The sequence below is a fragment of the Labrus mixtus genome, chromosome 11, assembly GCF_963584025.1.
Source record: "Labrus mixtus chromosome 11, fLabMix1.1, whole genome shotgun sequence".
NCBI lineage: Eukaryota > Metazoa > Chordata > Actinopteri > Labriformes > Labridae > Labrus > Labrus mixtus.
In genome coordinates, this window is record NC_083622.1 from 29,226,378 (window position 1) to 29,249,133 (window position 22,756).

A 22,756-nucleotide genomic window follows, 5' to 3' on the forward strand; every position below is an offset into this window, starting at 1 on the left:
TGTGTTTTTCTAAATTCCACACCTTTATGTTATCAAAACAATAAATAAATATAAATACATAGTTTAAATGTAGTCAACTTTTTATTTCAATCACGCAATGTTTGGTCTTAACTTCAATGGAAAAGTTTGCACTCATTCACAACCTACATTTAACACATGGGTATTTGAATTAAAAAAATGTGTCACATGTTCGATCATTTTACAGCAGCAGCTTTCAGAATAAATCTACCTTCAAATCTGACTAATTCTGAGAAAACAAAAGTAGCATAGTTAGATTTGAGATTTCACTTCAACTGCTGTTGTCTGATGACAGCGCTCTCTGAACAAGGGACATCTTCTTATGTATCCGTTTGTGATTTATATTTAATATTCACTACTGATGCTGCAAATTCTTTAATAATAAATGAGCCTGTTTATGTTTCACCTCTATCAGCACATACTTCATTTCAGAACAATAAAAGTTTTTCTGATACTGGAATCCAATGTTCAACCGTTTATAGATTTTAATTGTGGCATTTCTTTATCTTTTGTACATGTGTGGGTTCTGTGTGCACACAACCTTGCAAACTCATGCCCTTATATGGGCATTGGAGGGCCTATGTTAATTAGTAAAACATGTAAAGCGTCCAATTTAGTCATCAGTTTCAGAACAGAGGGTGAGAAAAGTCTGCAGTTTAAAATGGTAAATGGACTTGAGCTTATATTGAAATATGTCAAAGGAAAATACACATAATTAGAATTTGGGATGAGGAACTGAATGTAATCCTGAATGTCTCTCAATTTGAAATTCTGTGGTAAAAGAAAACACCTTGTGGATTAACTAACAACAGATAACATTATTACTGAGGTGTATTGAAATGAATAGAAGATGATCAATTTCCAGTCATATCATTAAAATGCAGTTCATTAAATAAAAAAACCTTCTCTATGAAGAGGTTAAAGCGCTTCTCTCTTGCACAGGTTTTACATGAAGCAGACAGGCTCGCAGACAATATTTCCCTGCACGACAAAGAAGACTAGGATGGGTTTTGTGTGTTTGTCTGTGTGTAAGGTTGATTTAGTGAGGGTGGTGTTGTCGCTGGTGTTACTGTACTGGCCCTGTCTCCCAGAAGAACTGTCCAGACGTCTCAGCAATGTGACGACATTGGAAGAGGCGGGTGACACATTAAGGACAAGTTTCAGGTAAACAACTCACGCTTGGTCAGGTATTTCATTACAATCACTCATGTCTGCTGGGTGAGATAATGTGTTATAATCACTGCTTCGTGTGTGTCAGGGTGTGAAATAAAGAGAGAGAGAGAGAGAGAGAGAGAGAGAGAGAGAGAACACAGTTTCTATTCACAACACAAGGAGCCTTCATCTTCTCAGTAAATTGACTAAATGAAAGCCAGCAGTGGAGTCAGATGACAAACTGGAGATAATGTTGTTAAGCCCCTACGGAGGAACACAGGAGCAGAGTGAGTTTTCTTGCTTACTGTAGCAGGCTGATCTAATAATCTGAGTGCTGGAAAACAGTGTTGCTTGTCTCAGCTGGGACTTCAAAGAGCAACATTTAAAAATGGAGGCGACGAACAATAGGAGAACAAAAAATGAAGAGGATGTACAAAAAAAGAGGAGAGGAGTGTGACTCGCCCACCCTCAACTCTCTGCAGAAAAAGCAAAAATAACATTCACGTACACATATACATACACACAGACATTTACACACAGGAGGCATAATCCCTGAGCAACTTGGACATATTTAATCTGCCTCTCATTTTCAAGAGGGATTAATTTCTATTTCCTAATCTGTTCAGTGTCCGTAATTCGAATCTCATCGGTGCCCTTTTCCATGTGCGGCCATCTCCTGTCTGGCTGCCATACAGTGTATTTAAGGATACATCTGTGGCTTAGCCAGAATCTGACTGAAGCCTCTGCAAGAGACCGCGCAAAAAACAAGGGCTGGAGGGCACTAGTGGGATGGTGAAGGATGATCTACTGTAGCCGTTTGAATCGAGGCCTAAGAGCTGTCAGTGCTTCTGAATTTTAACATATGTAAACAAGACTACAAATAAAGCATCTCTCTTGTTTTTAAAATTGAGTTTCTTACGGACTTAGCAGGATGGCAGTCCCTGGAAAAAAACTATTTCGATCACTGAGTGAAGGCTGAATATGCTAACGGAGAAAAAAGGGTAAACAGGTTTTGTGGCAGTGACAACAATCAAGTATTCCTGCAGATGTTCATGTTACCGATTACTGTCACATCATTAGTGGGCTTTACTGTATGACTAACACCTTCTTTTTATAGCCTAGAAAATTAGGGTGATATGTGTGCAATTATAAATATTAATTATAACATACAAAGCAAAGGAATGTACATTTACAAAACTACAACTTATCTCTGTTCTGATACAAATTTGTCATTAAAAAAAATAGTACTATATTTGTGCATGTAATATGGTCCAGGACTCACCCTAAAGTAATCACTGCATGCTGCCAGGACGGCTTTGTGGGCATGAAACTTCTGCTCACCAGCGACCAGGGTGACGTCACACAGTAAACCATCCTTCCTCTGCTGATTGAGGGCAGAGAGGACCGAGTCCTGGTGGGACTTTGACTGACAGAGCCTCTGTCCTGTCAGCATCTCCCTACTGCAACACACACACACAAAACATACACAGAGGTTATGTTGTTTGACTCTTTCAAATTCAAATCCCTCTTTTCCTATAACAGTCTAGCAACAACTTTGACAAATAAGTTTTATAATGATTCAGTGAGACCTCTCTGACTATGCATCATAAATAAAATCCACTCTATGTTTAGCCACACTTGCAGCAGCGACATACAGATGTGGGTGTGCAAGGTCATATGTTTGGAGTGTCCTCGGTTTCCTTCTCAATCATTTCTTGATACAATGAATCACAGAGCTATTTTCAAGGCTTGTATGTTCACGGCAATGTTAAGGTGAAATATTTGGCACATACTTTATCAGTTTTATATGTTGATAATGCCCGCCACTGAAACTTAAAGCCTGCTGATCGTTTAATCCTTAAATATTTCTTGGGTTTAGACATCTCCCCAGAGGCTGGTAGACCTTTTACCAATCACTCTACATTTGGAAAGTTAATCTTCATTATTTTTTGCCATTTCAGCAGCAAAGTCACAGTAGACCTCAGATTTTTACAAGAGGATCAAACCCCGACCTTCCAGTTGAGAGATGACCGACTCTACCAACTGAGCCACAGCCGCCCCTGAAGGCACTGATAGAATAAATGCTAATCTGATTAGTTTCATAACTTTGACTTAAGTTTGGTGCTAATTAGCAAACATTAGCCTGCCAACAGGAGAATCTAAGATGATCAACATCGTAAACATTACATCTGTTCAGAGCCTACATTAGCATTAGTCAAAGACAGAATGTTCACATGCATCTGCTGGTTGAAAGCGGAGCATAGTAGAGCGTTCAATTTTTGCTCCTGTAAGTAGACAAGTCATTGCAAGTTATAAGTCATTTAATCAGGGCACCTGTGGCCTAGTGGTTAGTTTGCATTCCCCATGTGCTGAGGCTGGAGTCCTCGAGGCGGGCAGCGCATGTTCAAATACAACCTGTGGCTTCTTTTCCCCATGTCATTCCCCAAGCTTTCTCTCCCTGATTTCTAACACTGTATCCCTAATAAAGGGATTAAAGGCCCCCCCCCCCCAAAAAAAAAACAAAACAAAGAGATTTCCTTTTTTAGTCAAGATGACAATGAATTTATGACACAAGTATTCATTCCTAAAAAGCTTACAAAGAACATACGTCTGTTTATTATGGTGAGACAAATACATGACTACAGAACATGTCTGACTGATGGTCTGAGTGGCTGACTCACTATGTGCTGTGTATCCTTGTAGCACCAAATATACCCCATTTCTAAGCCCCTCCTTATAGTCCCTCTGTGTGTGTACCCATCCATCAGCAGCCTGCCACCCTGTCCATCCAAATCCATCTCTGTCCACTTAAGTCCTGACAGTCAGTCTAAATGCTGCTGTCTGCCAGGAGGTTTGCTCTGTCACCTTCATGGTGACGGGGTGTAAAACAGAGGGAATGTGTGTGTGTGTGTGTAGGTGGGTGCGTGTGTGCTGCTGGCCAGAGGTGCTATAAGAAAGATGAGTCAGGCTGTTTTTTGGTTGTTGGACTCTTCCAGAGGGAAGAGCAAGGGGGGAAGGGAAATGACAGAATTTCACATTTCAAGTATTTGACAAAGTTAGTGATTTGAGGATTTCAGAAGCCTTTGATGCACTTACTAATAAAGAAAAACATTACAATGCTAATATCTTATCTTTCATCAGTTTAAAGCTGCAGACTCTGTGATGCACAATTTTAGGAAAATAGCAGAGATTGCACATAAGAAACTGGTTGATCCACATATGTCGTTTATTTTTATTTTTAAATGTTTTTTTTTAAGTTGTAGCAGTGCAGGCTATGTGATCATTTGATTTCAAAAGCAACCAATGACATTTTTTTCCAGACTCTCCATGCCAAGGTCTTTTTGAGATAATTTATCTAGTTTGTGCACTTAAGAAATGATGGTCACCAAAATCAAATTATAAGACTATACCACCTCAAGTTATTGATCTGAGTCATAACAAAGGGTTTTAGAGCCACCAAAGACATAATAGGACTGTTTTTAATTACCTTACAGCAGCATTGGTCCCACTCCCTACCTAAAAGTATTTTTGACTAATTATAAGCCAATAAGGTTAGAGATTCCCTTTTCATCAATAATAAAGATTTCCTAATTTAAGTGATTTTGCCTTTGTCTAAGGTATTGTTATTAGTCAAAAGACTTATAACAATAGAGAGCTAATGAAGTCTGCACACTAGAAACACCATTATTCAGCAACACATTGATCTTCAAGGACATTCCTCTTGATAAGACAAGATAATGTATTCTCAGTTGATATAAACAAGGTTCTTTGTCCACATTTACTGAAATACTCAGTACATATCTCAGCAGCTACTACTGATTTTTAACTGTTTGTGCCATGAGCCTAGAGCGTGCATGTGTAAAGTATATATTGAAGGACCTTGCCACTTACCTGAGGCTGGGTTCAGAAGGCATGCCCCTGTACAAAGGAAGAGGAGATGGTAGAGGAGGTGGTCGGGGATGCTATGTGGCTCCTGAGGATTGTAGTCTCCTCACTGGTAACATACATCAGCCTAATAGGACAGAGCAGCATGTCAGCTTTACTCAGTCCATCCCCTGGACCAAGCCACACTGTGACAGCCTCCTGCGCGATGTGTGAAGGGATGCAACCACACGTCAAGCTTAATGCTGACTTCTCCCTTCTCCCAGCAACACTGCTTTTGACTCTGGCAATGTTTGTTCTCTCAAGGCCCTTTCATATACAACACAGCGCGAGTGACAGCCACAGGCAGCTAGACTACAAAGAAGGGAATCAACAAGCTCAGCAATTCTCAAGACAAGCTGTGAGTCCAAATTACACTAAGTCCCTCTGGTGTAGCTACAACCTTGACATAATGTGCGACACACCTGAATGTGATATCCCTCAGTCTCCTGCTAGATAATACCCAGCTGAACAAGAGGGACATAGAGGTCAGCAAGGATGCACTGTGAAACTCAAGCTGCTTTGTATTCTCTGATTCAAATACTATACACTCGAATGTACAGTAAGTCGCCTCAGGTGCTCTTGGCTACCTCATAGAAGGAAGTCTACATAAATGTGTGGTTCACCTTAAGAGTAGACAGGACTGAGTGCACCACTAGCTGCTCTTGAGTGAAGTCCCAGTGAGATCTAGTTATTGATCTGTTCCAGTGACCTTCAGACGCATGGCCACTGGCGACTGCTGCTGAAGGATGAGGGAGGAAGAGAGCTTATTCTGTAAAGTCCAACCCCAAAACAGAGTCACACATGCCCTTCATCTATGCTTTGGAATGATTTGGTTTAAGGTAGGCTGTAGATATCTAGGTCTGAAATTGTAGCCTAAATCGAATCAGACGTGCAGATCCGGATCTAATCTAGGGTAGGGTATTTGTTGATCATGATGGTTGCTGTCTTTGTTTTCAAATGAATCCTGAACATAGTAGGCTATGTTAATGAAGTTGTCCCTAAAGCTAGCGAATTTTCAAAAATGCAACAACATTTCCTTGTGACATCGTTCTGGCCTCAGAAAATATCAAACATATCTGAAAGGATATATTTAGGTTCATAATCGTATCAAGTGGGCCATTGTTCCCTTTAAAACACTATAATCTCCTGACTAAAAACAAAAACACCGTTGTGAATATTTTTACACAAAGATCTTTTACCCTCAAACAGCTCGCAAGAAACTAAAGAGAGAAGGAGGAAGGCTTGGGTTGCCGAATCAGCAGTCACCATTAGTGCATTAACTGTCACTTTCCAAAAGCTCCCGGCTGTCAAAAGGTCTCCTAGCAACAGGCCAGCGCCTCGGTCCATAAACTATGAGGACGGAGCCACCTCCTCCGTACGAGCAGAATAATCCTGTTGCATCCATCACAGTGCGCACTCACATAATCCACTCCTAATTCAATTTAGAGCTATTTACGGTTTTGCACGAATTTATCGCATTTACCTCTCTCCTTTCTCAATTTGTAACAGCCTCACGAACCTCATATGAATGTGTTGTGAGTCGGTCCCGTCCCCACTTGCGGCGCCTTCGTTACAATTGTCATTTGATGTCCGAGGTGGGTGTCTAACAGTCTACATCGACGAGAGACAAGAGGAGCGCTACGGCACACAGATGCGCTCAGAGCTCACGGACACTTTGTTGGTCACACAGTAGCACCTAAATTGTTACATTGTAACCCCGCCTCTCCACCGTGGTCACATGAATATTGACATAGAGGGGATACAACGCCTCCATGTGGATAATTGGGAAACGGCATTGTATGTGAAAGACGCCTGTAGAAACACCAGGGGTCCAGAAGAGACCCAGTCTGCCTAACCGGTATTTAACACCGTGCTACGTGATTAAGACTGATACAATGACTTACGTATGAATATAATTGTGTTTCTTCATTTTGTCTAGGCATTTTTTAAATAGGTTTGTCTCCCTTAAAGTGATAGGCTAGATACATTACTCCATACGTATCCGCTCATCTTTTCATGGAAAAAAAATAGCCTGCACGCAATGTAAAATATGAAGAAGTTTATGTAACGTTTGGTCTGGGATAGTATCCCCTTCATCTGCCCTGCATCTGCCCCATAGTCTCATGCTGCATTTAAGTACTCCCCGTCACTATATTTAGGCTAGTATGTAGTTGACACTATTCTACGTTTCAAAGTGTGGAAGGTCTATTAAACACAATATATTCATCAATTTCTACCAGTTGTCTTGTTTTTGTCTTTTTTACCAGAGCTGTTTTATGCATGGCTGTAAAACAAATCATGGCTCACTGCCGTTCATGCATGAGAACATTTCCAACTGCACTTGAAGGCATCTTCACTACACAGCGACCAGGCTGAAAAAGACGAAGGAACTGTGTTGAGCTTATCGCAGGAAACACGCTTCCAGATTCCCTACGGAAATATGGAAACTCGTTTGTCCTTGTAGTCAGCTGTTACACAAACAACTTGGAAGTTAGGGTAAGTGTTTGTGTTTCGTATTTTTACCCTTAAAGTTGTGCATTTAACTTTCCTTACCGAAGTTGTTCCGGGCCCCCGTCCCATAATGGCAGTGACCAGAGCAGGGATATTTACTGCACTCTCTCCCCGCGTTTGGCAACTCATTCACGGCAAAACAGCATTGCTGCCTTCAGATTGACGAACTATTATTAGAAGTTAGCATTATCGGGAATACCGACGGGAAATACTACGTATAGAAATGTATTAAAGATCTAACACATGTTCATGTCTGTTTGCTACATGGAAACTGTTGATGGTTCGTGTCAATACTTAGCTTACGTTTTTAAATCATTGCTTAAATGCTAACCCAAAAGTTAATGCTAGTAATCAAATATGACTCCCTTGTTATTAAACAGTTGTTTAGCTGTAGGAACTAAAAGCTACTTTGTTGAAGGTTGTTACTTGAGCTACTCTGAACATTGATTTGGTAAAGTTAGGTGAACTCTTACCATTCGTAGACAAAAAAAATAGTAGCCTACAGTATCATCTTTAGGAAGTCAAACAACATCATGGGCAACTCCATTTGCTCTTTTAACATTATACACACATTGTATGCTAGTATACTGAAAATGACATGTCATAAATGAGTCCTGCACATACAGCATATTCATAGGGCTAGCATTATACATGCCAATGAGTGCATTAGAAACTGTGACAACGTTATGTTCATCAGCAAGCTCAGACTCATACTGAAACATCCTGGATATTTAGCATTCTCCACCCTCTGTAATACATGCACTTCAAGTCTGTACTAGGATTTGTTGAATGTTGGTCCCTTCATTTTGTTATACTGATACAAAACAGAACCTCTCAACTGGATTCCTGAGGCCTCTAGGGAACTGTAAAGGTGCTTAGAATAACTTAACTATCAATTTGATTAGCTTAAATGTATCTTCCCGCTGTCTTACAAATAGGGTTGTAATTAATTGCTTTGATGTTAGGGCTTCAGTCTGCATTTGCAATTTAGTTTTAAATACATTAATGTGGACAATATCAATTAGTGAAAAAGGAGTTGTTGTAAAGCAGAAAGAATAAACCTATTTCAATTTGAATACTTTATTCACAGAGCTGTGGGTTTCCTATCCTTCCTGGTGAATCATGGGAAAATTCTACTTTCTCCAGTGCCCAATGGGTCTACTAAGATGACCCCAGGAGAAATGAACTGTAGATGACATTGTGAGCTCGGGGAATTCAAAGCTTTGGCCAAAATATCCGCACAGTGAGCCAAAAAGAAACCTGTTCTACTTGGATTCACTCACGCACATTCCTTCCCAATCGGCCGCTGCAATGTTGATGCCAGGACCACTGTGGGCCTGCCTGACTTTGATATGGGCGGTGGGCTCCAGTGCCCACAGTTTGTTTACCTGTGAGCCTATCAATGTGTTTCGCTGCCTGGGGATGCCCTACAACATGACCTTCTTTCCCAACATGATGGAGCACTACGACCAGGATATGGCAGCCAGTAAGATGGAGGTGAGCTCTCGTAATGTTGGAGACATTATTATATATCACTATCCCCTTTTAACTTGCAAATATTGTTCTTGCTGGCTTGCTGCTAAGCAGATGAATCAGTCAGTAAAATATGAAGCAACTTTTTAAACACTTCTTATTTTTCTAGGTAAACTTATTTATAAGGCTTGATGTGTAAAATATAAATTTCTGTCTTTTAGCCAATCAATACAAGTGATTCTGTGAGTCAGAACAGTTAATGGCTATATACCAAACCTTGCTAAATATGGATAAAACCAACATATCTTTAAGTTTTAATGGCTGTCCCAACATGTTGTATTGATCTTAAATGCTGAACTGGAAGTAAGCTGTAAAGCTGTCCAATATGATTCATGGAATATAGGCAAAATCATTTTTATGAGGGATTTCCCAGCTGCCTGTCCTTCCAAAAAATTCTCATAAATCTGGGTTTCCTTGGAGATTTTTAATCATATTGTCCTAGTAAAGAAATCTCTGATTTAAAATAAAACTAGTAATTCAGGTCACATTTGAAGAAGATGATTATCATCCCAAAAGAATTGCTTTGATAAGTACTATTAGTGGCTCCAGTTTATTCATTTCATTTTCTGTCTGCCTGCTGATGAGCTTTTTGATTGAACTATAATAACGTTTTGATGCTCATCATCAACAATGTTGTCTTACCCTATATCTTGTTTGAAAATATATGGATATCTAAAAAATTCTATATATTGCCTAGCATATGATATGTGAATATCGTGACCAAGAAGTAAGACTTATTAACTTTAACTTTCTGAATAGACTGCAAACATGATGGGTTGGTATTAAATATAGAAAGGAGGCTAATGTCTTCAATTGCTTATGATATGCAACCCTACACTGCCTGTTAAAAAGGGCAAAATATATTGTATCAATTCCAGTCAGTGATTGCAATGGCAGCACTTCGATGTCACTCAACAGCTGTAATGGGATGCCCACCCCATCAAAACATTTAGACACCGTTTGAACTAATGAATAGAACAATTATGTTTAAACCTCTTTAAAAATGTCTACTTTCTTACTAAAAAAAGAAATGTAGGGTAATTCACGTATCAGCATTTAGCAATGCTTACAGGTTACATCAAATCTTAGTGACAATCTCTCCAGATATCACTTTTTACATTACGCTTGATTTTCAACATGCATTCCAACTCATTTTTGTCTTGTATCTCATCTCAGCAGGGAACTCGGGTTCTCTAGTTTTTGCAATATGTCTTGGCATTCCTGAAAGCCAGGGTTTGGGTTACACACATTTGGTGTCAGAGCATTGAGAATGAACAGTGATGTGTTGAGGGAGTCCTTTGTGTGGCATCTGGCAAAGGTAGCAGGCTAGCAGGTATCAGCCTTTTATTTCACAGCAAACTTTGCCACAGGCAACTTTATCGACTTTGTTGTGAAGGGCCTTTGATTTCTGGAGGAAGGTGGGGGGGGGACACCTAGTCTCACGCAAAGTCACCCAGCATACCACAATGAGAGTATTCTCTGTTAATCACTCACTCATTGTCCCCCCTACACTGTCTCCCAGGTGACAGGATTACGCTCTCTGGCCTGTACTCAACATCACATAGCTGTCTTAGAAAGTGTACTATGGTTTATCTAAAAGCCATGATGCTGTATTCAAGCCCACTTCTTCTAGCATGGGCTCAGTCAGGCCTATCAGTAGGATTTTCCGGAGGAGGGCTAACCTTTTTCCGCCCCTAGTCCCAGATTCCACAAGTATGCCAGCTTTTGAAAAAGAGAGGTTTGAAGTGATAGAAAAGACTGCAAAGACCTTTTGATGTAGTGCAATGGACAGAGAACATTTGAAGTCATAACGTTTTGGTAAAAGTTTCTAAATTATATTCTGACCTTTTATTTGATTTATTAATTGAAAAGTTTTGCCAGTGAATACACTGCAGAGGATTTTACTCCTAGGAGCAAATCAGCTAAACTTCTACCATGATCCTGGTTGAAGTTTCTAAAACTAGGGCAGTTTTCACAGTAACTCTAGCATAAACCAGATAAAGGTCAGATTGTTGAGTAATGGGGAGCTCATTGAGAAGGAGTACAGGACCTCCAGAGGAGAGAAACAAGGACGCTTACTGTCAACCCAGGCCCAAGAGACACGGGCCTACTGCCAGACTGGATTTCAGGAGAAAAAAAAGAGGAAACTTTGAATAGTGGACTGTGTTGTAGTGTGTGTGTGTTTTTTGTCTCTAAATATTTGCAGAAAAGAGTTTAGTTTAGTTTAATCGTTTATTTGAATCAGGGACAGTGTACAAAAAAAACATTAGTCTCAGAAGAGAAGAGATGCTTTGTACCAGATTTAGCTAGCTAGCTAATTTCCATCTGTTGTCCCTGGGCAGATGATGGCAACAGCAAAATACAAATCAACCAGACACACACACACACGCATTTCATAAGAGAGAAGAAAGACATAGAACAATTTACAGATATTAAAACATTATGTACAAGTTCCCCTGAGAGATCTAAAAGGTTGTCGAGATGACACATTAATGCTGACAGGACTGGTTCCTTAAAATCAATTTTTTGACTTCCCGGGTGAAAGTGCAGAGGTTTGTAGAGTTTAAGACTAGTTGGAAGACTATTCCATTCTTTAACGGCTTTAAAATCTATTTGTTTTAGTATGATAACAGTCTATGCAGTTTAAACAAAGTCTCCCAATACTCTTGAAATGTTCCACATTGTGTTGGTGTAGTTCAGAGTGAAAAACCTCCAGAGTAAGTAGAAGCATTTAGATCTTGACATTTTTAACTGGAATGAAGTTGTATATCGTGTTCGCTGTGTCATTGGTATATCTAGACATGTTGTGCTGTTGTCAAATTTATATCTATAAAAAAAAAACTCAACAACCTTGTACATTCCAGCTTTACTGGCCTGTCGACTGTGCACTCATTTCCTGCCACCTACACCACACCCGCCCCCCACCTCTCAGTCCTCAAGCCCTTCACCAGTGTGTTGAAACGGAAGGCCGTGATTCCCAGCTGTTGAATGGACTCCTTTGTGTGGCTCCATAGATCTCTGCAGAATATGAGATGAAGTTAATACTTTATAAGGGCAGTGATTCCCATTGTTTTGGATTTGTTACCCCTTACCAAAAAGCATTAGAACACATTGTATATCTAGATTTACCATGTCAACCTAAGTCTTTTTTTTTCAGCGGTTAACATGAACAGCTTCAAATGATAAAGCAAAACATGTTTTCACATATGCAGTACTGAACATTTCAGGAAAGGCCGGAATTTCCCAAAGTTGTTATTCACATATGTCTCTCACAGCGTGAAGTTGTCTCTGTTGGACAGGAGGGTCTCAGGAGGCAGGAAAAAGAGGCTGAGGTCATAGTGTTAAAAAGAAATGGAAGATGGCCTCTGAAGCAGTGTCAGGAGCTAAATGGCAGTTTTTGCCTTTATATCAGTAGTCTCCACAGTATCAATGAAAGTGTGGCAACGTTACAGGTCCTTTAGTACTGCATGACAACAGCATCGGTTGATCACTAGTCATGTGAAGTATACGTCATCATCACCTAATCATGCCATTACATTTTCCAGATTTTTACCTGATGCGGTAACATATGAGCTCACCCTGACTTCACACAGACATGTTACTTTGGGGCTGGCAGGAAAAAGTCCAGGTGAAGTAGGGGTGTATGTTTATGTCTGAATACAGCAGAAGATGGAAAAATAATAATAAAAAAAGATTGAACATTTTTATTTGTCACCTGCCCATACACATGGGCAGTGAAATGCAATGCTCTGCAAGACCATGCAATAATTCTTAAGCAACACTGTACAGCCTGCCAGGTACTGATATATGTAACATCCATCAATCATTTTACAACTATCCATCTCAGAACATCATATTTTAAGTTATTTATGCCCATAAGGTGGCCAATGGGATATAAATGGGGAAAAAGTCAATGTTTTACCGGGTTGCAGCGGTATTTTCATCATCTAGCCATATTGCTACTGTCAGCTCCAAATGATCAATTATTTACTTTTCTACTATGGACCTAGTTAGAACATTTTGAGCAAGTCCATTTTTAACTTGTTTTTTTGATAAGTTCAAGCATGCAATTTCAAACAGCCTTTCATTTTCTCTGTTTTGATGTAACATTTTTCTCCAGCCGTTCATGCCCCTGGCAAACCTGCGCTGCTCTCCAGATGTCCATCACTTCCTTTGCCAAGCGTTTATCCCACAATGCACCGAGGAGAACCAGGTGATCAGCCCATGCAGAGAGCAGTGCGAGACTGTTCTCTCTGACTGCGAGGAGAATATAAGAATCTTTGGTATCACCTGGCCTCCTGAGCTACAGTGTGACAAGTAAGAAAAAAGCCATTACAGAAAATCAACTGAAGCAACACCTCTGGTTCTCAATAAGTTGAATACAGAATTTGATTTTTGTTTCACCAGGTTGGAGTCATGTGGCTTTCCAGATGGTTTAGAACTTTCTGCAACCACCCCGACTAGCTCTTCATCAGCTAAGAGGGACCTTGGCTTCTGGTGTCCACTGCAGCTGAAGACCAAGCCGGGTCAAGGATCATCTTTCCTGGGTGCCCAGGACTGTTCTCCTCCCTGCTCCAACATGTACTTCAAACCCCATGACATTGAATTTGCAAAGAGCTTCATCGGCATATGCTCCATCATCTGCTTGGGCGCCACACTCTTCACTTTCTTCACGTTCCTCATTGATGTTAAACGATTCCGCTACCCAGAGCGCCCAATCATCTTTTATGCTGTCTGCTACAGCTTTGTTTCCCTCATATACTTCATTGGTTTCCTGCTTGGGAACAATGCAGCCTGCACCAAAGCAGCACACCCTAGTGGAGTGGATACAGTAGTGCTAGGCTCTCAGAGCAGAGGCTGCACTTTGCTTTTTATGCTGCTTTACTTCTTCTCCATTGCTGGAATCGTGTGGTGGGTAATACTCACCATCACCTGGTTCCTAGCAGCCGGACCCAAGTGGAGCTGTGAGGCCATCGAGAAAAAAGCGGTAATGTTTGAAGATTTGAAGAACTACAGATTGTTTGTATCAGAGGCAGAGATAGAAAGAGAAAAATGTGAAGATGTGTAAAATAGACATATCTCTATATTTAAAATGTGCAAATTCAAGCTATAACACTGAAATGTGGAAAAATGGGAGACATATTTGGAAAATGTGAACCTATGTTTCCTCTGTCTTTAGGTGTGGTTCCACTCTGCTGCCTGGGGGATCCCTGGAGCGCTAACTGTCATGCTGCTGGCTATGAACAAGGTTGAAGGGGACAACATCAGTGGAGTCTGCTTTGTGGGGCTCTATGATCTGGATGCTTTGCGCTACTTTGTTCTGGCTCCTCTGTGTGTAGGCGTCGTAGTCGGCCTCTTTCTCATCCTGGCGGGCATCGTTTCCCTAAACAACGTCCGGCAGGTCATCCAGCATGATGAGCGCAACCAAGAGAAGCTGAAGAAGTTCATGATCCGAATCGGCATATTCAGCTGCCTCTACCTGGTACCACTGGTCACACTGTTAGCCTGCTACACCTATGAGCAGAGTCACCGCAGCACCTGGGAGAATACGTGGATCAATGACCGCTGTCAGGAGTACAGCATCCCCTGCTCCTATAAGGTAGCTGTGGCTCATTTATTTCCTGAAGGTGATTTGGCTACAGACAAGTTAAGATCAAAGTATTCATAGGAAATATATTTTTTTAAGGTTTGTTTTTGAACTTTTTCTGCCTTTATTGTGAGATAGGACAGTTGATAGATTCAGAAATCATCTGAGAGAGTGGGGAATGACATGCAGGAAAGGAGCCACAGCTCCTCAATTAGCCATAGCTAATTGTTGTTTAACATATTAATTGCACTTGGTAAAAATGAGACCTGGAGTCTTTTTGTGTTCCTCACAGGAGCTCTTTAGCCTCTGTACATTGGAGGCGCAACTAACCACAGGCTACTGGCGCCCCCTTACTATCTACTGGACTTTGTTGTGTGTCTTTACTTGATTGGTGCAGTTTGTTATTTTCTTATTAATAGAGAACACTGAGTTAATGTTCGAGTTTACGTATTGTGTATGTGTACAAAATGAACAAGGCGATGTAGGTGCACATTCAAAATGCTTACGCATACTTAACTAACTATGTTAAAGAAAGGAGCAAAACTAGCTCGTCATTTGTTAATTGTGAGAATCTGAATCTTAAAGTGCTGAAGCATCTGAAGCAATTTCTTCTCATCATTTTTTTAGTTTTGCACTTTTTTTTTTTGCACAACTAACAAAAAGTCTATCTTGATTTGTACACGTCTCTATGTTTTAGACAACAGAGCTTGAACGTCCTGACCTCTCCCTGTTCCTGGTGAAATACCTCATGACACTGGTGGTTGGAATATCTGCGGTGTTCTGGGTCAGCAGCAAAAAGACCTGCTCTGAGTGGGCTTACTTCTTTAACAGGACCCGAAAGAGAGAGTAAGACCGCATCTCTTCTCCTGTAACATGTTCAGGTGACATGAGAAATAAAAGAATGTGACTATACGCTCATGTTTTCTGACCAACAGTCCTATCAGTGAGAGCAGAAGGGTGCTCCAGGAGTCCTGCGAGTTCTTCCTCAAGCACAACAGCCGCGTCCAGCACAAGAAGAAACACTACAAGCCAAGCTCCCACAAGCTGAAGGTTATCTCAAAGTCAATGGGCACGAGCACTGGTTCTGCACCCGCCAATGTTTCCACTGCCCCCGCCACAACCAATCAAGGAACCTCTGTGCTGGGCAATCATGACCCCCATATGCAAGGCTCTCTGTCGGAGGCCTTAAACAGGGAGCACCTAGACTGGGGCACCCCCAGCAGGAGCTCCAGGAGGGGGGAGAGGGGGAGAGATCGAGAGAGAGACAGGGAGAGGGGAGAGAGACGTAGCAAGGGGGGGAGCTCCAGTAAGATCAGCAGCCGCTCAGAGAGCATGCACAGAGTCGCAGATGGGAGGTGAGTGAGACTGATTTGAAATATGTTAGCTTGAATTCTTGTGTGCTTCATATTATTTATTTCTTTACAGCACGGATGCAAGACTAAAACTAAGTGTGGTATTTTACATGTTAATATAAGAGACATGAAACTAAAACAAAACTGCATGTGGTATAACCATCAGTAATCTCTTTTGTGCCCTGGCTGGTTAGGATGACTCCAAGAAACGAGCTGTCAGAGGTCAGGCCAATCCCAAGTGTACCACAGCATCCAGCTTTAAGCCTATCACAGAGCAGCGACATCCAGGACACCACTCACCAGCCAGTGCATCAGGCACCAGAGGAGAGCAAGGTGGAAAAGGACAGCAGCTGCAGAGACTTCTGACCTCCACAATGTATCATCCATCCTTGAACCCAATCGGACAACAGTCACAGATGATGCTGGATCATTTGTCTTCTTCAAACAAAATACACATTAGTGTCATACATCATAAAAGCTCCATACATTAAATCATGATCATTGGTTAGAGTATGGTCACTGAATGTTTAGCCAGCATGATGGCATACCCCCTGGTATTTTTAATGTGGTATTTCTACAACAGTCACAAGATGTGGATTCATTAAGTAAAGCTGACAACTGTGTCTTTCAGTTTTACAAAGCTTTCTTCATTAATTATGGACTATCTGAATGTTACAGCACAGTTGTGTACACACCTGTACATCTGATGCACGCAAGCATGCATTAAAAACATTTGTACTACTGTTTTGTAGATCAACGGCATAGGATGCATACTAGTCAACATGCATTATTTATGTAAATATTCTATTATTTTTATTTTAAACCTTTTTTTAGAACTTAAATCTTACACTGGACTGAGTGATGTTACGTAAGGTCAAGAATAGATATTACCAAATATTCAACTTAAGGAAAGTCTTCACCTGTGGTTATTGTTATTGTTTTGTCCTGATGTTAAAACTGGAGAGGTGGTTTCTCTTTAAACCTCATGTTGCTACTCATCCTTTGTAAAAAGGACATGCTCTTAAAGTGGATACAGTTTGTTTGTAAACCATGTTTAATGTGTGTTTTTTGTTTGCTTTCAATAACAGAACTTTCACTTGTTCAGGTGTAAATGTGTCTCTTAAAGAAGTGTATGTTGAATTAGGAGAAAGTATAGCTTTATGCATTTTCTTTTACAAGAACATGCCTTCCTTAGAGTAGCTCCTCCTCTTCCAAGAGCTTCAAAGAACCTACATGTGTTTTGCATGTGATGTCAGTCTGTCTTCTCTGCATACATTTCTATGATTTTTAGATAAATTAAGAACTACTACAATCAAAATGGCTTTACACCACTTATCATTAGAAGCACAAACATACAACTATTTAGTATAAAAAGTCACGAACACAAAAATGAACATGTTAGACTTTGTTCAGGGCTTATTTCTAACACATTTTTCTTCAAATACTTCCAGAACAAGATTTCTTCAACAGCCCTTATGCTGCATTGTCTGTTCTGCTGATGAAGGACTTTTTGTCCTCTCAAGTATCTTACCCTTTTGTATTTGGGATCACAACACTGTTCTAGTAAAACTGATTAAAGAGAAATCCCTGTCTGTTTGTTATAAGAGTACATATATATTCTTATTCTGCATACAGGATGTGGGCCTTTTGTTTAGTATGTAGACATCAGTCCTCCAGATTCTTTATACGATTTTGATATGTTTTTAATGTCTTTTGTATCGCTGCCTTTCCTGTCAGCTCAGTTTTGTATCAATCCAACTGAATTTTTAATAAAAAAAAACAATTGAATAATAAATGGAAATAGTTTGAGTGGTTAACTAACACTTTATGTTATGACGAGCTAAAGAAAACACATTGAAAAAGGACAATGTGTTGCACATGCACCCCTTTGCTGCCCACATGTTCATCGTTAAGGATGCTCTGAGACTTTTTTTTTTCCTCGTTTCTGGAAATTGACTGGCTCCTTTCTTCCTGCCCTGCCCTCCTCTGCACTCTCGCTGTCTGGAGTCAGACTGTTGCTTCAGACCTCAGAAGGAGCTCCCGGTTGTCGATTGTCTTTGGTACGATGTCTCCTCTTGTTGCCAGCCTGCTGCTCCTCATCTGCTTGGCGTTGCCTCTGTATGGCGTGGAAAAGGTGAGAAATAGAGGATACCGAAAGGATCCAGACGCTGACAAGGTAAGAGAGACAGTCAGCCGAGATAACGTTAACAGGGAAAGACGTGACGCTTTCTAAAACCAGAAGTCACCGACACACGGGCTTCCATGAAAATAAAATTAGGCTATGTTTTCAATTGTCTTTTTATTTTTCCTTAATGCAGCTGTATTAACATTTGCACGTTATATTTTCAAACTCATCCCTTCATTTTTCTGGCATGCTTTTTTGCTGTCTTAAACAAAGAATCTTCTAGGAAAGAGAAGTACTATTATGATGATTATATTCATGAACTACATGCTTGCTTGTTGTAGCCTATATAACGAGTGGTTCTGAGAAACAGTAGGTTTTTTCTGTAGGCCTACAGATGGTTCTCTATGATTCCAGGTTTTGTGGACAGAGAAAAAAACCCTAAGGAAGTTGGGGTCTGGCTCATGTCTGTCTTTGTCTTTTTTTTTTTTTTTGTTAACCTTCCAGTTTGAAGAAGTTATGATTTACTCATTTTGCAAATAGTGTAATATTTTCGAAAATTCGGGAAAAAGAAGGATAACAGGGTTTAACCATTGAAGTTAACAGCAATCATTGAAAACACTATGGTTGTGTTTAAATCACATCACGCTGCATGCTGTAGGTGGAGTAGGCCTAAGGGAACAAAGCCGGCACACATTCCCCTCCTTCACTCTTGGGATTCAAATGAATGTGAAACTTTTGTTTATGTTGCTAGGACTCTGAGGGATCCATTGGCGTCTATCCCCCCCCCCCCCCTTTTTTTTTTTTTTTTTTTACATATTTATTTTGACAACTATAGCTCAACTCTCCATAATCCCTCAGAGCACAAAGAGCATTGCAGAAGTGTATAATGGAAATGCATGTCATGTTAACATCTGTATCTAGTGTACTGGAAATGATGCAGAAAAGCGAAACTGCACTTCACACTCTGAAGAAAGAGGATCATCTTACTCGGACCAAATGGTAGGCCTGATCATAAAATCCTATATGTATCCTCTCTAGATCCACTGAAATAAGCAACTCTCAAAGCCAAGCATTATGCCCACACTCTGCATGCTCCAGGAGAGCTGCAGGCCTGCTTCTGTGTTGACAAAATGCATGAAGAGCTACTGATTCCTCAGCACTTTGTGGCCAATGCAGCCTTTAAGCTTCAGCTACAGTAACCCACTGTGTGCTTCTACTAGTCAGAAGGGCTGGATTTTAATTCATGGTGGCAGTTTTTTCCACTATAGGAAAAGCAGACTGGTAGCAAATGTAAAATTCAGTTGTGCAGCTGAGTTCACAGAGGGTCGATTCATTAGCTTGATTTGAAATGTCTCCAAAAGTCCAACCCATAATAAAATACTGAGATATTTTATTAATATCAACCAAAGGGATTTAGCTGAATTTCCTCTAGGCTAAGGTGCATCAAAGACTTGGCTGATTTTTCTTGATGACAAATTCCAGGTCTATTAAAGCACATGCACCAACCCTCAGGAGACTTCCCAGTTTCCTACAGAGACTATGACCTCACATCTGAGGTTGCTCCAGCATTTCAGCCACTTAATGACTAAAACAGGCTCTCAACCATCTGTTACAATAACCAGCTGCTATAAGATTACTGTAATTCTCCCTATATTTAAGACTAGTCTGAAATTAGACTTTCAGACTTTATGGACTCAAGTTGAGACAAGATGTTGTAACTGGATTCATAGCTCTTTGTTTCTTCTCTTGCATGGGGACTTTTTCTTGGCTTAATACCTTTTGGCCATGTGCCCTTTAACTGCTCCCCAGCTGCCTGCTGAGCAAGGGGGCAGCAAAGACTTAAAAAAACAGATTAAAATCCTTTGGCATCATTGTTTGCTTAAGGCCAGGAAATAACTTTACGTGTCAGTTTATGTCTGTAGTGTATTCAGGGAATATGTACAATATGATAACTACAAATCAAAATACATCTTTAACTAAAATAGTTTCAACAGATAAACAACACACTAATCTCTGTTTTCAAAGAAAAGAATACACAAAGTTATCTTGGATCTCCATTGTTTCTATCTCTGTATGTGGTAGGAAAGTTTTGGCAAGCGCCGCCGTCTTTGTGTGTTTTCTGTGAGTCAGCTTGAGAAAGACCTGTTTAAACATAGGAGAAGATTCAGCTGGACAATGAATCACACAGAAGGATGTGTGAGCAGACTCCCACTAATTTAGGTTGTCAGCTTTCAGTTCCTCATTAACACACAATCTTTCATTCACTTCATAGGTGCATGGTTGCTGACTCTGTCGCTTTTCCTTGGTCTGAATCCCAGCTGTATTTATACTTACTTACTGGTTAATGGGGTGTAGTCTGGCAGCCACCAGGTGTTAGTGGTGCATGCAGCCCAAACAGGGACTTATCCCAACAGAAAGAGGGAGAAAATCCTACACAAGAAACTATAGATAACAAAATACTTCAAATGTTTTTGTTGTACTTTTCTACTTTCATTACTTCATCCCTGTTTTTTTTTTTTTTTTCAGTTTGGCAGTTGCATGCAGGGTCCAGCAGGCAACCCTGGCAGAGAGGGTAATCCAGGAAACAATGGCATCCCAGGTACACCAGGCATACCTGGTCGTGATGGGGTCAAAGGTGAGAAAGGAGAGTGTATTAATGAGATCTTTGAGGAGCCCTGGAGGCCCAACTACAAGCAGTGTGCCTGGAACTCTCTGAATTATGGAATCGACCTGGGTAAAGTAGCTGTAAGTATCTTGATACAGTGTAGTACAGTTTTCTGAAGATTGTGGGTGTCAATAGGATGCAAAATACAAATTTGAAGCATGGAAGTGGCAACATTTGTTGGATGGTGTGTTGCAGGACTGTACATTCACTAAGCTGCGCTCAGACAGCGCCCTCAGAGTCCTCTTCAGCGGTTCCCTCAGACTGAAGTGTAAAAATGCGTGCTGCCAGAGGTGGTACTTCACCTTCAATGGAGCAGAATGCACAGGACCCCTGCCTATAGAGTCAATCATCTACTTAGACCAAGGAAGTCCTGAGCTCAACTCAACTATCAACATCCATAGAACATCCTCAGGTATGAACATAGTTTTTGTCCAATAGTTAATGTGTACCAACACTTTCCACTAGTGCTACATAAAGTTATAATAAGCAGCATTATTTAAATATTTTAGGCAATATAGGTATTTTCTTCATAGCTGAGAGAAATATGTTACTTTATCAACTTGTATTTAGACTGCAACAAATGTGAAGTTAGCCTTGCTTTTTCCAAAAGTAAAAACAAAATCAGCTCGACAGCATCTCTTAAACGTATTAAGTTTGTTTTTAGCCTATAACTTGTAAGTCAGTTTTATAACTTAAAAGTAATAACTGCTAGTTTTAAAAGGTGGTTATGTGCTGGACTATGTTTAATCCAGAAGCGTGTCCTGTTTTTTAAATGAATGTGGCCTGCGTGTTAGTTGTCTGTTGAGGTGAGCTTCAGGTATAGCTCACTCAATGTTTTTTATGTGGCCTTGTGTCATTTGTAATTTGTACGTGTTCATTGTATATAGTGTTACATGTTGTCTTGTTGTGTGCACGTTACAGTTACTTTAGTAGGTTATTGGATACGTGCTTTTACTAATACTTGTTTTTGTAGCTTTTAGCAATGTTTGAATTTGTTTGTTTTTTTTAGGGAGCCTTTCATAAAATCTGGCCTGGGACAACAGATGAAAATTAGCCTTTTGGCTAACTCTGGCATATTTACTGAAATGTTTATTAATATGCAGTGTCCCTGTAAAATAAAATAAAATAAAAAATAAAAAGCAGTGACAACCTACTGTTCCAAATGAGTATTGGAAAGTCCTGGTTAGGGTGTACAATTTCCATCTCTGCAGGCAGATTTGGCTCTCCCTCAAATCCATTTGCCTTCTTTTATTTTCTCTCCAGTTGAAGGGCTGTGCGAGGGCATCAAAGCAGGCTTGGTGGACGTAGCTGTGTGGGTGGGAACCTGCGCTGACTACCCCAGAGGTGACGCGTCTACAGGCTGGAATTCAGTATCCAGGATTATCATTGAGGAACTGCCCAAATAAAACAAAGCATGTTCCAAGCTAGGGAGGGACAAGTCTTGGTGGTATAACAGTATGTTATCTGGCTCTCCAAAATGATCAGGTATGGTTAGCTGAGGCGTCACAGCATCACTGATGGTAACTTGAATGTTTTATTGTTTTGTTTAAATACTATAATAGTTGTCAGGCCTATAAACAAGAACACTGTCATTCTGTCTACCAGAAATAAACTTTGTACTGTAGCTTCTCTGCTTGTGGGTGCTACTGGTGCACAGTCACCACTCAACATACATTGTGACATGATGACACTGACAACATTTCAGCTCTGTCCTCATATGACCTGTTTGTTTTCATTATTATTGTCAATAAAGTCATCTTTATTAAAGGTCGTACCTAAAACTACCTTTCTTCTTGTTTAGAAGCTTTGCAATACAATGCACTGGATTCAATGTAGCCACAAGTAATACATTTAATGTATTTCACAAGACAAACATTTACAATACAGAT

At 40.3% G+C, this 22,756-nt stretch overlaps 3 protein-coding genes across 6 annotated transcripts in view; 2 read left to right on the plus strand and 1 right to left on the minus strand.

Annotated features, from left to right (window-relative positions):
- klhl32 (kelch-like family member 32) overlaps nucleotides 1-6,807 on the minus strand; it is a 28,876-nt gene extending 22,069 nt beyond the window's left edge. The window contains exons 1-3 of one of the 2 annotated variants that reach the window (XM_061051222.1): nucleotides 6,614-6,807; nucleotides 5,062-5,182; nucleotides 2,453-2,630 (exon numbers count right to left, since the gene is read on the minus strand). In XM_061051222.1, coding sequence (XP_060907205.1) covers nucleotides 2,453-2,630; nucleotides 5,062-5,084 — 201 coding nt within the window. In that variant the 5' untranslated portion in view covers nucleotides 5,085-5,182; nucleotides 6,614-6,807. The remainder of the gene's footprint in view (nucleotides 1-2,452; nucleotides 2,631-5,061; nucleotides 5,183-6,613) is intronic. The other variant, XM_061051223.1, reaches the window with a different exon arrangement.
- Nucleotides 6,808-7,434: 627 nt separating this feature from the next.
- On the plus strand, nucleotides 7,435-17,872 carry LOC132984396 (frizzled-6-like). Its single transcript, XM_061051224.1, has 8 exons — nucleotides 7,435-7,590; nucleotides 8,696-9,102; nucleotides 13,259-13,455; nucleotides 13,546-14,125; nucleotides 14,318-14,737; nucleotides 15,423-15,571; nucleotides 15,661-16,080; nucleotides 16,272-17,872. Exons 2-8 carry the CDS (start codon nucleotides 8,917-8,919, stop codon nucleotides 16,441-16,443), a joined length of 2,124 nt encoding a protein of 707 aa, XP_060907207.1. The 5' UTR covers nucleotides 7,435-7,590; nucleotides 8,696-8,916; the 3' UTR covers nucleotides 16,444-17,872.
- A 174-nt stretch (nucleotides 17,873-18,046) lies between these two features.
- On the plus strand, nucleotides 18,047-22,638 carry LOC132984399 (collagen triple helix repeat-containing protein 1-like). 3 transcript variants are annotated; one of them, XM_061051227.1, is made up of 5 exons: nucleotides 18,047-18,253; nucleotides 19,124-19,201; nucleotides 20,729-20,947; nucleotides 21,063-21,279; nucleotides 22,131-22,638. In XM_061051227.1, exons 1-5 carry the CDS (start codon nucleotides 18,143-18,145, stop codon nucleotides 22,271-22,273), a joined length of 768 nt encoding a protein of 255 aa, XP_060907210.1. In that variant the 5' UTR covers nucleotides 18,047-18,142; the 3' UTR covers nucleotides 22,274-22,638. The 3 variants fall into 3 exon arrangements, with proteins under 3 accessions (XP_060907210.1, XP_060907212.1, XP_060907211.1); XM_061051229.1 differs by lacking the exon at nucleotides 19,124-19,201 and having other exon boundaries at nucleotides 18,052-18,211; XM_061051228.1 differs by lacking the exon at nucleotides 19,124-19,201 and having other exon boundaries at nucleotides 18,053-18,253.
- Nucleotides 22,639-22,756: the final 118 nt, after the last annotated feature.